The sequence below is a fragment of the Trematomus bernacchii genome, unplaced genomic scaffold (genome assembly GCF_902827165.1).
Source record: "Trematomus bernacchii unplaced genomic scaffold, fTreBer1.1, whole genome shotgun sequence".
Classification (NCBI taxonomy): Eukaryota; Metazoa; Chordata; class Actinopteri; order Perciformes; family Nototheniidae; genus Trematomus; species Trematomus bernacchii.
This window is the reverse complement of record NW_022987739.1, coordinates 27,897,210-27,913,422: the sequence shown is the minus strand read 5'-3', so window position 1 is coordinate 27,913,422 and position 16,213 is coordinate 27,897,210. Positions and strand designations below refer to the sequence as shown.

At 39.7% G+C, this 16,213-nt stretch overlaps 1 protein-coding gene across 1 annotated transcript; it reads left to right on the top strand.

The window, feature by feature from the left end:
* Nucleotides 1–3,886: 3,886 nt before the first annotated feature.
* LOC117495345 (uncharacterized protein C2orf80-like) lies at nt 3,887–13,304 on the top strand. Its single transcript, XM_034146546.1, has 8 exons — nt 3,887–3,927; nt 4,011–4,092; nt 4,195–4,277; nt 4,737–4,827; nt 5,442–5,519; nt 5,633–5,720; nt 12,416–12,531; nt 13,236–13,304. Exons 1-8 carry the CDS (start codon nt 3,887–3,889, stop codon nt 13,302–13,304), a joined length of 648 nt encoding a protein of 215 aa, XP_034002437.1.
* Nucleotides 13,305–16,213: the final 2,909 nt, after the last annotated feature.

Here is a 16,213-nt window from a genome sequence, read left to right as displayed (position 1 = left end):
ATGCTTTTTTACTGCAAAAACATGTCATCTGTGGAAGCCGTGGCGCTGTAAAAAGCACGACCAATCATCTGAGCCGGCCCGGCTAAAATAACTGGATGGCCTACCTGCCTGTCAGCCTTCCATCTCGTGCACAAACTTATCTCGTGCCCTCATTGGTCATGTGCGCGTTCGTGTGTGTTGGAGGAGGGGCTCTGTAAGGAAGTGGCAGATTTTTTCTGGCTGTGTATTTTCAAAGCGCACTCGAGCTGGTTTCTCCAAAATTACCTACCCTACCTAAATACCAAAAGTCAAAGTACTCCTCATGCTTAGTGGCCCATTTCAGAATCACTAGAGTTACTGTGTTACTATTATGTTTTTATCACAACTGGTAAAGGTGGAGCTAATTTGAATAATTGTATATACTGCAGCTGATATTAACCTAAACATATATTTAAAAATGTATTTAATAATTGATTTAGACTTTGTGTTAGCTAATAATCTAAACAAAAAAAGTAACTAAAGCTGTAAAATAAATGTGATGGAGTAAAAAGTACGATATTGGCTACTAAAATGTAGTGGAGGAGAAGTATAGAGTAGCATAAACTGAGAATACTCAGTGAAAGTACAGTACCTCAAAATTGTACTTAACCCTTGTGCCCTCCTCGGGCATTTTTGTACATTTTTCCTGACTTTCTTTTTTGATTTGGTGTTCATTTCAGCTGTGTTACAGCTTTTGGCATGGATTTTTGCAAGAAGTCTTCTTTTGAGTCAAATTTTTGAAATCCAATGTCGTTTACTCTTACATGTTTTGTATACTCTCGTGATGCATTTTGCACCCTCTGGACCCCTTCGTGGCAAAAATGTACACGCTCATAGAAACTGCTATTAAATCATCATACATCAATATTTTATTAAACTTTTTTTTCCATGAATCACTTGAACAACTTCTAACGTGCTCAAAACTACCAAACATCCAATAGTTTTCAGGATGTTAACCCTTTAAATGCCTGTTTCATTATTTGAATTATTTAATTTCTCTTAAAAAAAAAACACAAAAAATGAATTTTTTTCAATATAATAATTAGTAGAGGGATGGAACTTTGGTGGTTATTAGAGTCTTGGATGTGTCAAAGATTAGCAACAAAATTGATTTGACTGCATTATTAATTTTTACGTAGTGTCAGATACTACCTTTGGACCCCTTCGTGGCAAAAATGTACACGCCCATAATAACTTCTATTAAATCATCATACATCAATATATTTTTCTACTTTTTTTTCATGAATCACATAAACAACTTCTAACATACTCCAAACTACCAAACATTCAATCATTGGCAGGATTTTAACCCATTAAATGCCTGTTTCATTATTTTAATTATTTCATTTATCTCAAAAATGCCTCATTGACTTCCATTCAGACCACATTTGTTGATCTCACTGCCATTGCAGTATAAAACCATGCATTTTGTAATGTCAGCATTTCATTTAGAAGAAAAATAGTGATATTTGATATTTCTACTCTATTCCAACAGATTACACAAGTTTCCGTGTAGGCCGATGCATTACATTCTTACATTTTTGCCAGTTATATTATGGAGCCGTGTGACTACCAGGGGGCCCCGAGAGTGGTGTGTGTGTGTGTGTGTGTATGTATGTATATGTATGTGTGTGCGTGTGCGTGTGTGTGTGTGTGTGTATATGTGCGTGTGTGTATGTGTGTGTCTGTGTGTGTGTGTGTGTCATTTCCAGCAGCAGACTAGCAGGTCCTGCAGCATGTGACCTGGTGCTCTCAGGTGATAGAACAACCATTTTTTAGGCCTGTGCACAACCAGCACACACCTCTCCTCCCTCTCCGTGTGTGTGTGTGTGTGTGTGTGTGAGAATCTGTAAGCATGCACAGATCATTTCATGGGAAAAAAAGGCCATCTTTTGAGGGATGTGTTTGATGTGTCTTTGAAGAGCTGCTTGATTACTCAAAAACAAAAAACAACTGTTAGTGTGTTTATGCACCTGGCTGCCAAAGATAAACATGCAGTTTGACCAAGGGCTTATTTCATTAGTGAGCAGAGAAGGAGAAAGACCTGGAGCAAAGAGAAGGAACTCAAATGAAGAAGCTTTTCAGTGCAGAAGAGACTTCAGAAATAATCTTGCAGCCTTCTTCTGCCAGCGAGCTGCAGGACTCATCTGAAGAAGACACAAGGTTCGAGCTGGGGTCTGACACTGAATGCTCTCTGGAGTCCAGCATTTCTTTGAGTTCCTCTGACCCTTCATCTGAAAGTGGAGAGGACACTGAGGGTCCGGCCCACCATCCACCACCACGGGGGGCTTTCTTCTCACAATCTGTGAGGACACCCTGGTTTTCCCCAGCTCCTGGGAGAACGACCTCCGTTCTTCTCTGTCCCCTCACTGTGGGCCGGACCCTCAGTGTCCTCTCCACTTTCAGATGAAGGGTCAGAGGAACTCAAGGGCACAAGGGTTAAAGGTCACCTATCATGCTATTTGTAGGCAATAGCATAGGTCTCAGATATATAAAAATATATAAAAAACATGTCTATGAAGTGTTTTGCTCAAAATACCAAACAGATCACCCATTCTAGCCATGCCTCATATCCCTCTATTTCACTTCCTGTTTCAAAAGTGCTGATTTTGGGAATAAAGCTTTACAAAAAAAAAAGATTGATAAAAAAAGGAGGGGGCTGAGCTCATGCGGGACCCGGCAGCTACTGTCTAAACTAAATACTGCCGTGATGAAACGCCATATCATGGATTATCAAGGATTATTTCTGAAACAGTATGGAGCTCAAAGGCTTTCTCTCTTGCCGGTTATACCACAAGGTGAGTTCCTTTTTACTTCCTGCTTCTTCACACACATGCTCTCCAGTACAGGTTAGCTCTGAGTGTTAGCGATGCTAATGCAAGCACCGACCATATTACGTCCAAAACAGTCGGGCATTGTTTCTGATAGCAACGTTTCTGATAGTGCCGTGGGTCCACATTTCCGATATTACGTCATATCGGATGCAAATCTGGATCAGCTCCGTTGTACCCCCCTTTTTTAGAGATTTGGGTACGGAGGAAAAGAGAGAGGGTTTTGTTTTCTGACGCTGCGTGGGTTGACATCAAAAAGTGCATCAAAAAGTGCATTTTGCATGATAGGTCCCCTTTAAGTAATAAACATGTACTGTGTTATTGTCCAGTGTGTTTCTGCTCATGGTTTAGAGATTGACGGGGGGGTTGGTCATGAATTATTTAACCCCGGTTGTTCACCTGAGACGTCTGCTCCACCTCGCTGTAGAGGCTTGTGTTCCCGCAGAGCTTCACATATTCAGTTCAGCTCGACTGCAGCCCTCTGAGCACCATGTCGACTCATGTGAAGTGAAGGTCTTTTAATGGTGGATCAGAACTCTGTGGTGAGTACAGACGTCAACTTTTCCAAATAAATAAGTCAGTTATCGTCTTGTTTTTCTATGTGTTCTTGCACCGAAGAGATGCGTTCAATTTAAGTTGTTTGGTTTTTTCTATTGGACAGTTGTATTTGTTTGTCTCTCTGTGGGTCCAACAGGGTGTCAGGTTCTGACTGGAAGCAGCTAATTAACCTCTTAGGGTTAGGTTAGGCAAAGATGACATTTGTACAGATACTGGAAAAAGGATGTTTATATTCTTTAATAAATGTATCAGTTTTGGAAAAAAAGACCCAACTGAAAGGTATTACGATATTTATAACAATGTAAACACAATAAACGTCACAGCATTTTATAATGTTGGAAAAGTTATTACATGGTTGGGTGCTGCAAGCCCTCTTTGTCAGTCGAGTCTCATCAAATTAGAAATTAGGAAATTACTGCAAGTAAAACAATATTTAGACGTCTTTCTATTTTTTGAAGGAGTCCTACTTGAAAGGAAAAATGGAGACCAGGCAGCTGAAAAGAGAAGTGGAGGCCCTCATGTGAGTGGATATCAAAAGCTCAGTGTTTGTTAAAAAATACATTTTTAAAATGCCAAATAATTAATTTGTCCATATCCGAACAGTGGTGATTACATCGGGCAGAAACTCAGAGAAAAGTCATTTGATCCGAAAGGGAAGGGGACCTCCACGATGCTGGATGACCTGGTAAAGACATCACCTGTGACTCTGTTTAACTGCATCAGTTTATAGAAAACAGAAAGAAACTGATCATTCTGAAGTGCTTTGTATTTCATTTGTGTGATGCAGGCTCACTATGACCTGGCCATTACTGTTGCCCTGTGGTGGTTGGACAAAGAAGAGGGGCGGGATGTGCTCGACAGAGACATCATGTGAGCTGCTGGTGTATTCATAGTCTAAAGAAAGACTAAAGAGTTGGTGCTGGAAGTACTTGGATCTCTAGCTGTAGTTCAAGTATAATACCACAATGTTAGAGTACTCTGATACAAGTCAAATTCATGCATTCAAAATCTTACTTGAGTAGAAGGTGCAAAAGTGTTAGCAATGGAGCTGGATTTAACTACTCGATAAACCTAATCAGAATCTGCAAACTATAGATATCTTTCCTTTTGGTTTTGGATCTTTACCAGTTTGCCTACAGAATACATCTGTGCTGCTAGGTGCCGCTAAGCAGTGTCAATACTTCTGTTCAAAATCTGAGACTTATTTTAAGTTTTAGTAAAAACAAAACAGAGCCAGATGTAAACAAGGCCTCCTGCTGCAGCTGTGGAAATACTCTGCTGTTCTTATTGTTGTTATTTGTTTAAATGAAACTCTCCTCTGTACCACAGTGGAGCAACAAGCTGCTCAGGAAGCGCTCAGTACCCAAACCGCTTGGAGCGAGAGGCCATGATCCTGTCCTCCTTTGCTGGGATTATCATGGTGAGCTATACCTGAATGCAGCTTTTAAGAAACCCCCATGTTCCAGTAAGGTCAGATACATTCACACTAGAGAAGCCCAAGGAGGGTATATGGGTCCTGCTGGGGTATCTGATTACTCCTCCGTGAGGTTATATCAACTTTCATGTATTTATGTTTTATATGACGGTGCATTTATGATATTACGGAACAGGATACGATCAACATGAGAACATTTTTTTGGGGATGTGACCAAAAGTGATTACAAAAAAATGTGTTCTGATTTTAATCTCAGAATTTTTAGAAAATAGTCGGATTTATGAGAAAAAACAATTCAGATTTTCTGACTTTTTTTCTCAGATTTCTGACTCAAGCATGAGGTTCAGAAATGCTTTGAGTAAATATAAGTATTTTACACAATTTTCAGATTCAAGTCTGTATTCTGAGCAAAAAGTCAGAATTCTGAGAAAATGTGGAGATTAAAATCAGAACATCTCTTTAAACTTTTGGTGACATCCCACATTTTGTTTATCTTGTGGCCCTAATTCTTTTACGTATGATGTTAATACTGCATAGATTGGACATTCCTTTTTGATTTGCTAGCTGCGTTAAACCTTTCCTGCTCTGTCCCGCTCCAGAACCACCTTCCCGTGGAGGAGATCCTGGCTCTGTACCGCTGCAAACCAGCAGCCTCATTCCCCAACCAGCACTCCAAGGTGAAAGCATCCTAACAATTCACACTTGTGTTTAGAAGAAACAGATTTGTACTCATCTGTTTAGCATTATTTTGGTCATTTAGAAATGCTAGTTGTCTGATTTTTTTTTCTAGGGCACACTGGTGTACCCCTTCACTCTGTCCTACCATCCGTTAGCCATGCTCGGATCTTACAAGGCTGTGCACCACTCCAAGAAACACAGTAAGTGTGAAAAATAAACCGCAGTATATTCATCAGGGATGCAAACTCATCAGGTATGAAAAAGGTGACAAGGATCCGAGCCCCCCGACCCCACGGAATATCGGCTTTAAAATGAGGAATAACAGAGGATTTTAGCAGTCAGAACAACTAAAGCAGCAGTTAATAATAACAGAAACGCCAAAGAGTCACATCTAATAGAAATATATTTAAGCATTTATTTTAATTGTGTAGCAGTCAGTTTATAATTTTGGCAGGACTGTTGAGCATTTTGAAAATGTATTTTCATGCCTCTGTGCAAGGCTGTCTTTCTATCTTTATAGCCAGTGGTGTAAAGTAACTAAGTTCATAAACTCAAGTACTATACTTGGGTACAATTTTGAGATACTTGTACTTTATTTAAGTATTTCAATGTTTTGCTACTTTGTTCTTCTTCTCCTCTACAGTTCAGAGGTACATGGTGTACTTTTACTCCACTACATGTATTTAATACCTTTAGTTACTTCACAGATGTGGATGAATGATGTGAAATATAATCAAGTGTTAAATCAGACTTTAGTTCCACCTGGAGTAAATTCACAAGCTACCCTGCAGTATACAAAGTCATTCAAACTAGCTGCACCTTTACCAGCTTTGAGAACACTTTCATGATCAATCATTATAAAACATATCATATATATTATTCTGAAATGGACCAATCTGCACAACGACTACTTTTACTGTTGCTACTTTAACTATATTTTGATGATAATACTTTTCTACTTTTACTTGAGGAACATTTTGAATGCAGGACTTTTACTGTAACAGAGTATTCCTACACTCTGGTACTTCTACTTTTACTCAAGTACAAGATCTGAGTACTTCTACTTTTACTCAAGAACAAGATCTGAGTACTTCTACTTGTACTCAAATACAAGACCTGAGTGGTTCTACTTTTACTCAAGTACAAGATCTGAATGCATGTATGCTAGTTAGCTAGCTCAACGATTCATTAAATAATATTGGGACAGAAACACTTTTCAGTGCACATCACGCTCTGCCGCTCCGACAGGGAGCTCTGCTCTGAACACCCCGTTCTAACCAGCGGTCCAGTCTGTGCCCGCACAGTTAATATTAACGAACGCACCGTAGGTAATGTAGCTGCTGAAGCTAGACCCTCATCCCGGAGCAGCAGAGCCTTATTATACATCCATGAGCAGAGCTGACAGGCAGGAAGACTTGTGCTCGCGCTTCATTATAATATATAAAAAAAGAACACCATGCGTGTCATGATGGCACATCATGCTCGCGGCCGCAGATTACTCCGGGTCCCAGACCCCCCCCATACACCAAAAATATTTTTATTGCAGATCTACATGAATCACACAAACGACCTATTTTGGAATCAAAACGGCGAATTTCGCCGAAAGGTGACAAGTTTGCATCCCTGAATTCATGATACATATTTTCCATTCCTACAGCCAGGAAAGAAATGGGAAATAGAGCATTCATTTTTAGGGCACATTTCAGAATTGAAAAACAATCAATAACATAATTTGAATTTCCTGTTTGAATTGTGCATGTTTCAGATGATGATTTAAAAACCCTAACCTTAACACTGTGAAGAAACAACAAAGACAAACAAACAAAACAGTGTAATGGATCACTGAATACACCTCAGATTTAAAGGTCACCTATCATGCTATTTTTAGGCAATAGCATAGGTCTCAGATATATACAAATATATAAAAAACATGTCTATGAAGTGTTTTGCTCAAAATACCAAACAGATTACCCATTCTAGCCATGCCTCATATCCCTCTATTTCACTTCCTGTTTCAAAAGTGCTGACTTGGGGTAAAAAGCTTTAAAATAAAAAATAATTGATAAAAAAAAAGGAGGGGGCTGAGCTCATGCAGTTAGCTCTGAGTGTTAGCGATGCTAGGCAAGGCAAGGCAAGGCAAGGCAAGTTTATTTATATAGCACCTTTCAACACAAGGTAATTCAAAGTGCTTTACAAAAATGGAAGACATTTTAAAAATGGCATTTAAAATCAGTCATTAAAAAGGAAAGATAATAAATAAACATTAAAAGAAAAAATACATGGATAAAAGTTAAAAGTTACAGTGCAGTTTAAGATGTGAATAGTTCAATTAAAAGCAGCGGCAAAAAGAAAAGTCTTCAGCCTGGATTTAAAAGTAGTAAGAGTTGCAGCGGACCTGCAGGTTTCTGGGAGTTTGTTCCAGATATTCGGAGCATAATAACTGAATGCTGCTTTACCATGTTTAGTTCTGACTCTGGGGACAGAAAGCTGACCAGTCCCTGAAGACCTGAGGGTTCTGGATGGTTCATAATTTAGCAGTAGGTCAGACATGTATTTTGGGCCTAAACCATTCAAAGCTTTATAAACCAGCAACAATATTTTGAAATCTATTCTTTGACACACAGGAAGCCAGTGTAAAGACTTCAGAACAGGAGTGATGTGATCCACTTTCTTAGTGTTAGTGAGGACTCGAGCAGCGGCGTTCTGAATTAGCTGCAGCTTTCTAATAGATTTTTTAGTGAGGCCTGTAAAGACACCATTGCAGTAGTCGAGTCTACTGAAGATAAAAGCATGGACAAGTTTTTCCAAATCCTGCTGTGACATTAGTCCTTTAATCCTAGATATGTTCTTTAGGTGATAGTAGGCTGATTTAGTAACTGTTTTAATGTGACTGTTGAAACTCAGGTCAGAGTCCATGACTACACCTAGATTTCTGGCTTTATCTGTTGTTTTGAACATTGCAGACTGAAGCTCAGCGCTAACTTTTATACGTTCTGCCTTGGCTCCAAAAACCATTACCTCAGTTTTATCTTTGTTTAATTGGAGAAAGTTCTGACACATCCAGTCATTGATTTGTTCAATGCACTTACTCAGTGTTTGAATTGGAGCATAATCTCCTGGTGAAATTGTTACGTAAATTTGTGTGTCATCCGCATAGCTATGGTAACTTATTTTGTTGTTTTTCATTATCTGAGCCAGTGGTAGCATGTAGATGTTAAAGAGAAGAGGCCCCAAGATGGAGCCTTGAGGTACCCCACATGTCATATTTGTCAACTCAGATGTGTATTTACCTATAGAAATAAAGTTTTTTCTGTCCTTTAAGTAGGACTCAAACCAATTTAGAACTGTTGCCGAAAGTCCCACCCAGTTTTCTAGTCGGTCTAGTAGTATGTTGTGGTCAACAGTGTCAAATGCAGCACTGAGATCTAATAATACTAACACTGAAGTTCTGCCACTGTCTGTGTTTAAGTGGATGTCATTGAAGACCTTTACAAGAGCAGTCTCAGTGCTGTGGTTTGGACGAAATCCTGACTGGAACACATCCAAACAGTTATTTAAATGCAAGAAGTTACTCAACTGTTGAAATACTACTTTTTCAATGATTTTACCTAGAAATGGCAGGTTTGATATTGGCCTGTAATTGTTCATTACTGAGGCATCTAGATTATTCTTTTTTAAGAGCGGTTTAATGACTGCAGTTTTCAGGGCCTCTGGAAAAATACCTGAGTGAAGAGATGTGTTTACTATATGAAGTAGATCTGAGGCCATGCAAGGAAAAACATCTTTGAAAAATCCTGTTGGAATAATATCAAGGCAGCAGGAGGAGGATTTCAGAAGTTGAATAATGTCCTCTAAGTTTTTACCATTAATCTGATGGAATTGTGTCATGGTGTTTGAATTGATATTAGGTGGACATAGGAACAAAACATTTGCTGTACCTGATGTAGAGGCACTGACTGCTTGTCTAATTTTCTGAATTTTGTCAGTGAAGAAGGAGGCAAAATCATTGCACGCCCTGGTGGATAGAAATTCAGAGGCTACTGACACTGGGGGGTTAGTTAGTCTGTCGACGGTAGCAAACAAGGCACGTGCGTTGTTTTTGTTTTTGGTAATGATGTCAGAGAAGAAAGACTGTCGTGCGTTTTTCAATTCCAAATTATAAAGGCCAAGTCTCTCTTTATAGATTTCAAAGTGAACCTGGAGATTTGTTTTTCGCCACCTACGTTCAGCTTTTCGACACTCTCTTTTTTCTGTTCTCACGGTCATGGCCTTTCTCCATGGAGATATTTTCTTGCTAATCACTTCCTTTACCTTAGTTGGAGCAATGGTATCTATAACATTTTTAATTTTTGAATTAAAATGATCTACTAGCTCATTTACTGAGATGTTAGCAGGGGAGAGTGTGGATGAGAAATTATGAGTAAACATTTCCCTAGTATTTTCAGTTAAATATCGCTTTGTGGTTACCTCTTTCTGAACATTTTTGTGAACAGAAATAGAGCTCTCAAAGAAAACACAGGAATGATCAGAGAGTGCAACATCAGTCACCACAACCTTTGAGATATTCAGACCCTTTGAGATAATTAAGTCCAGAGTGTGCCCCTTATTGTGCGTGGGCTCCGCCACATGCTGAGTTAGTCCATAGTTATCAAGAACACAAAACAGTTCTTTAGCCCCTCTGTCCTGGGGGTTGTCAACATGGATGTTAAAATCACCAACAATGACTAAACGGTCAAAGTCAATACACACTATAGACAGCAGTTCAGTAAAATCATCAAAAAAGCTTGCACAGTATTTGGGTGGTCTATAGATATTTAGGAACAGAGCTCGAGAGGAGCATTTCAGCTGAAGGGCCACATATTCAAAAGAAGCAAAGTCCCCATAAGATGTCTTCCTGCATTGAATGGAATCATTGAACAAAATAGCAACTCCACCCCCTTTCTTATGCATTCTTTCCTGACTCATAAAACTAAAGTTGGGAGGGGTTGATTCGATAAGAACAGCTGCACTGTTATTTTGTTCAATCCAAGTTTCCGTTAAAAACATAAAATCGAGATTGTGCTCAGTGATAAAATCATTGATTAAAAATGTTTTTCCTGCCAAAGACCTGACATTTAATAAAGCTAGTTTAAGTTTGTTAAATACACTATCAGTAAAACATTTTGTGACAAGCTGTGGCTGACATGGAATCACTGCTAAATTTGATAACCTCACACAAACGTTTGAGCACTTCCTGTTTCTAAGCTGATTTACCGCTCTTAATCTATTACCTATCAACACAGATATCGGCAAAGCTACTGGCAGGCAGGGCCCCGGCATGTGCTGGAAAGAGTTGAGAGTGCCATATGCCCTTGAGCCTGGACCCAGCACATATCAGTAAAAGTTTGTTGCGTTTTGTACACACACATCCTTATCAGGCTTCGGAGACTGCAGATGCTTTCTTGAAGGGATGGGAGGTGGTTGACATAGGCACAGTGATGAAGACGGGGGAGATGGTGCGCGTCTCTGCTTCGGTGATTTTGGTGGGCGTCGTTGAGGGGCGGGGGTAAAGGACATGCTGCCAACCCTGCATCTCGCCTTCATGCGGTCATCGAACTCCAGGGGGGAGGGCGAGGGTGAAAGGGTGAGCGGAGAGTAGAGAGAGCTGGGAGATGAATGAAGAGTATCCTCCAAGGCGTTGACAGGGGGGGGTGACGGGCAGTGGAGACTTCTCCATTTGTGTCATAGGTCTCCCATAATCAGAACATTCCTCAGGCGGGTGCAGTGATACTTCTTCAGGGTTTTCTGCGCAATGTGTTGTGTCTTTCTCCTGTTTTGATTCCTCTTGCCGCTTGTCCTTGGCAGAGGGAACAGATTGCTGACGCAGGCAGTTGAATATGTTAGAGATAAACAATTTCACTCCTGACTTGTTCAGGCAAACTCCATCTGCCTTAAAAAGATGTCTGCGATCCCAGAAAAAGTTAAAATTGTCAATAAAATGGACAGAATGGTCAGTGCAGGCAGCTGAAAGCCACGTGTTCAATGCAAACAGTCTGCTGAATCTCTCCACTCCTCTTCTGACTGGCGGTAGAGGGCCACTGATGAACACCTCCGCATTTAGAGAGCTGACAGTTTCCAACAGACATTTAAAGTCTTCTTTCAGCGCTTCTGACTGTTGTTTCACAACATCATTTGTTCCAATATGTAGTACCACATTCTTCACAGTCGGATGTTCAGCCCCAATATGCAGGATCTTCTCAGCCAAGTCGGAGACCATATCCTTGGGAAAACAGAGTACTTTGGTGTTGTTCTTACTACACAGACCTTTTACATCTCTTACAGCAGAATCACCCACAATCAGAGTTTCAGGCCCAGCCGTTAGCTTTCCCTCTAGCCTTTTACTTTTGGAGTAGCTATTGGTCCTTACCCTGCTGTGTGAAGAGGACGGGTTATCCAGGTCATCAGAAAGAGATCTCCGGTTCTCGGTCAGCGGAGCGTATCTGTTCTGGATTGGCACACTTGGTGGTTTAGGAGGATTGTTTGTAGTTCTCCCTAATGCTAATGTAAACACCGACCATATTACGTCCAAAACAGTCGGGCATTGTTTCTGATAGCATTGTTTCTGATAGCAACGTTTCTGATAGGGCCGTGGGTCCATATTTCAGATATTACGTCATATCGGACGCAAATCTGGATCAGCTCTGTTGTACCCCCGTTTTTAGAGATTTGACATCACAGAGTGCATTTTGCATAATAGGTCCCCTTTAAAGTACAAAAGTAATATTGATACTCATTCTGTTGAAAATTGTACCCTATGAGTTTTAGATTATTACATAATATAGGGTTATTAGATTTGATTGATAAAAAACACTGATCTAAAAAATTGTGTAATTTCAATCCATAAAATGTCTCATAGGTCAAAAGCTGAAACGATGGCTGTCTGAGAGGATGAAGACTAGAGTACCGTCCAAACGAGTGACAGCCCCCTCTTCCTCCTCCTCCTCTTCCTCCTCGTCTCATTCCTTCCTCACTGTGAGTATCCACAGCGTCCTCATCTGATACAAATACCGAATATTTCAGATGAAGACTTGTGTATCACTGTCCAATCAAATATTTAAACAGGAAGTACCTTCACAAGCTGTCATAACTTTCAAGAAATACTGTTGAAAAGGTGCCATATTCTTGTGAGGTATTTGTTTGCAATTGTCTGCATACACAACGGAACATGTTGCAGAATGTATACCATGTCTGTCTTGGAAGAAATACAGTATAATGAATATTTAAACTCATCAAAGGTCTCTACTGCCCCCCTGTGGATCCACACACACACACACACACACACACACACACACACACACACACACACACACACACACACACACACACACACACACACACACACACACACACACACACACACACACACACACACACACACACATTACATTACATGTCACTTGTTTTGATCCAAAGCGACTTACATACTCAATACTGTGGACACAGGAGCAATTTGGGGTGAAGTGTCTTGCCCAGGGACACAATGACATGCTGACTGCAGTGGGGTTTGAACCTGTGCCCCCCTGATCTGAACACCAATGCACGACACGCCTCCACGCACACACACACACACACACACACACACACACACACACACACACACACACACACACACACACACACACACACACACACACACACACACACACACTTATCTAACACCTCTCCTCTCCTCTCAGGATATCAGTGATCGCCCTGAAGAGACAGCTGAGCACTACGAGGGATCACAGGAGTCTCTGCACGACTGAACACTCCTGCTGTCGGTCATTTACTTTATTTCTAATTTCCTCTGAGAAAAAAGTGTTTAAATACCTTAATTTCTCACCTCTGTTCTGTTGTCCTGGACTTTAGTGCTCTCTCCATACTGTCACTCTGAGAAAAACCCTTTTAAATATTGATTGATAAAATGTTTCAGCTTTAGAGGCATTACTTTTACTCGTGATAATTGACATACATTTTCCTTATGATACCTTTTTACCTAAGTAATGCACGACTTTTACTTGTAGTAGACTATTTTACCATCATCATATTAATACTTTACTTACTCATACTTGAATGAATCAGAAGACTTGTTAGTTTAGCATAATAGGATATTTTACATTTATGATATACTTGACATACTTCCTGTTACATATTATATTGGACAGTGATACAGATGTCTCTCTAGCATTACTAAGTCTTTGCATGCTTACATTTCTCAAGTTTTAATGGTGCACCCTAGAGAGTGATACCTTAGGAAATGAGGAAGATTTAAGGGGGATGTATGAACTGCAGCTGAAACCAATTCCCATCATTAAACAATTAATTATAAAAAAAGATACAGCTGGAAAATTACCACGTTATTACAGTCGCTTTGGTAGCCTACATTTCTCACAGAAAAAGTCAATAAAACACAACTCATGCACTGACCTAAAGGCTGGATATTTTGGAGGGTTAATGCATTCAAGAGATCACCATGACATGACAGGGATGCAAACTTGTCACCTTTCGGCGAAATTCGCCGTTTTGAATCCAAAATAGGTCGTTTGTGTGATTCATGTAGATCTGCAATAAAAATATTTTTGGGGTATGGGGGGGGTCTGGGACCCGGAGTAATCTGCGGCCGCGAGCTGTTATGTGCCATCATGACACGCATGGTGTTATTTTTTTATATATTATAATGAAGCGAGAGCTGTGTGCTCGAGTATTCCTGCCTGTCGGCTCTGCTCATGGATGTGTAATAAGGCTCTGCTGCTCCGGGATGAGGGTCTAGCTTCATTAGCTACATTACCTACGGGTGCGTTCGTTAATATTAACTGTGTGGTCCGGAGTCACTGTGGCACAGACTGGACCGCTGGTGAACAGCTGTTAGAACGGGCCGTTCAGGTGTTCAGAACTTCAGAGCAGAGCTCCCTGACCTGAGCGGCAGAGCGTGATGTGCACTGAAAAGTGTTCCTGTCGCAATATTATTTAATGAATCGTTGAGCTAGCTAACTAGCATACATTGTCACTATCTGCTAACGTTAGCTTTAGCCTTCGTTTTCTAATAGTTTTTTTCATAGGCTATAAACGGAGGTAGTATAAGTATAGATCTTGAGTAAAAGTAGAAGTACTCAGATATTGTACTAGAGTAAAAGTAGAAGTACTCAGGTCTTGTACGTAAAAGTAGAAGTACTCAGGTCTTGTACTTGAGTAAAAGTAGAAGTACTCAGATCTTGTACTTGAGTAAAAGTAGAAGTACTCAAATCGTGTACTTGAGTAAAAGTATAAGTACTCAGGTTTGAGTAAAAGTAGAAGTACCAGAGTGGAGGAACAATCCTGCAATCAAAATGTTCCTCAAATAAAAGTACAAAAGTATTATCATCAAAATATAGTTAAAGTAGCGACAGTAAAAGTAGAAGTACTCAGATCTTGTCTTTAGTAAAAGTAGAAGTACCAGAGTGTAGGAATACTCTGTTACAGTAAAAGTACTGCATTCAAAATGTTCCTCAAGTAAAAGTATAAAAGTATTATCATCAAAATATAGTTAAAGTAGCAACAGTAAAAGTAGTCATTGTGCAGATTGGTCCATTTCAGAATAATATATATGATATGTTTTATAATGATTGATCATTAAAGTGTTCTCAAAGCTGGTAAAGGTGCAGCTAGTTTGAATGACTTTGTATACTGCAGGGTAGCTTGTGGATTTACTCCAGGTGGAACTAAAGTCTGATTTAACACTTGATTATATTTCACATCATTCATCCACATCTGTAAAGTAACTAAAGGTATTAAATACATGTAGTGGAGTAAAAGTACACCTTTTACCTCTGAATTGTAGAGGAGAAGAAGAACAAAGTAGCATAACATGTAAATACTTAAGTAAAGTACAAGTATCTCAAAATTGTACCCAAGTATAGTACTTGAGTTTATGAACTTAGTTACTTTACACCACTGGCTATAAAGATAGAAAGACAGCCTTGCACAGAGGCATGAAAATACATTTTCAAAATTATAAACTGACTGCTACACAATTAAAATAAATGCTTTTATATATTTCTATTAGATGTGACTCTTTGGCGTTTCTGTTATTATTAACTGCTTTAGTTCTGACTGCTAAAATCCTCTGTTATTCCTCATTTTAAAGCCGATATTCCGTGGGGTCGGGGGGCTCGGATCCTTGTCACCTTTTTCATACCTGATGAGTTTGCATCCCTGCATGAGCAATAACAATCATTTAGGAAACAGGAAATGTACATAATTGTTTGCAATTAGCTAAAAAGGAAAAACGAGAAAGTGATTTTATGATGTGCACTAATGACTTGACCATGTAGAAGTTACAAATAGTAACAAATAATTTCAATACTGATGTCAGAAATGTAGCCAGGCATTTAAGAACAACTCAAATATTCACATTTGGAGACTTTCAGCTCCAATTGTTTGACATTCCAGGAAAAGGTTACATGCTGTGTTGTTTTGTGATGACCTCTGCATGGAAAGATTGATCCACTTGATGAAGGATTAGCAGATAAAAAGTCTTTCTGATGTGCATATCAATAAAGAGGGCACGTGGGTCAGTAATCTGCCTGGTAGGACTTTTGCAGTGATGATTCAGGCGTTTTCGCTCTATGCCCAGGATCAGGACCTTTGGCAGCGATGCCAGCGCGTTAAACCCCCGCTCATTGAAATAACAGCTGCT

What these genes read in the sequence shown, in the direction of transcription:
- LOC117495345 (XM_034146546.1), top strand. Translation starts at nt 3,887, where the DNA reads ATGGAGACCAGGCAGCTGAAAAGAGAAGTGGAGGCCCTCAT. An exon ending in AGAGAAGTGGAGGCCCTCAT is followed by an intron (nt 3,928 to 4,010) that starts GTGAGTGGATAT and finishes ATATCCGAACAG; the next exon opens with TGGTGATTACATCGGGCAGA. An exon ending in CCACGATGCTGGATGACCTG is followed by an intron (nt 4,093 to 4,194) that starts GTAAAGACATCA and finishes TGTGTGATGCAG; the next exon opens with GCTCACTATGACCTGGCCAT.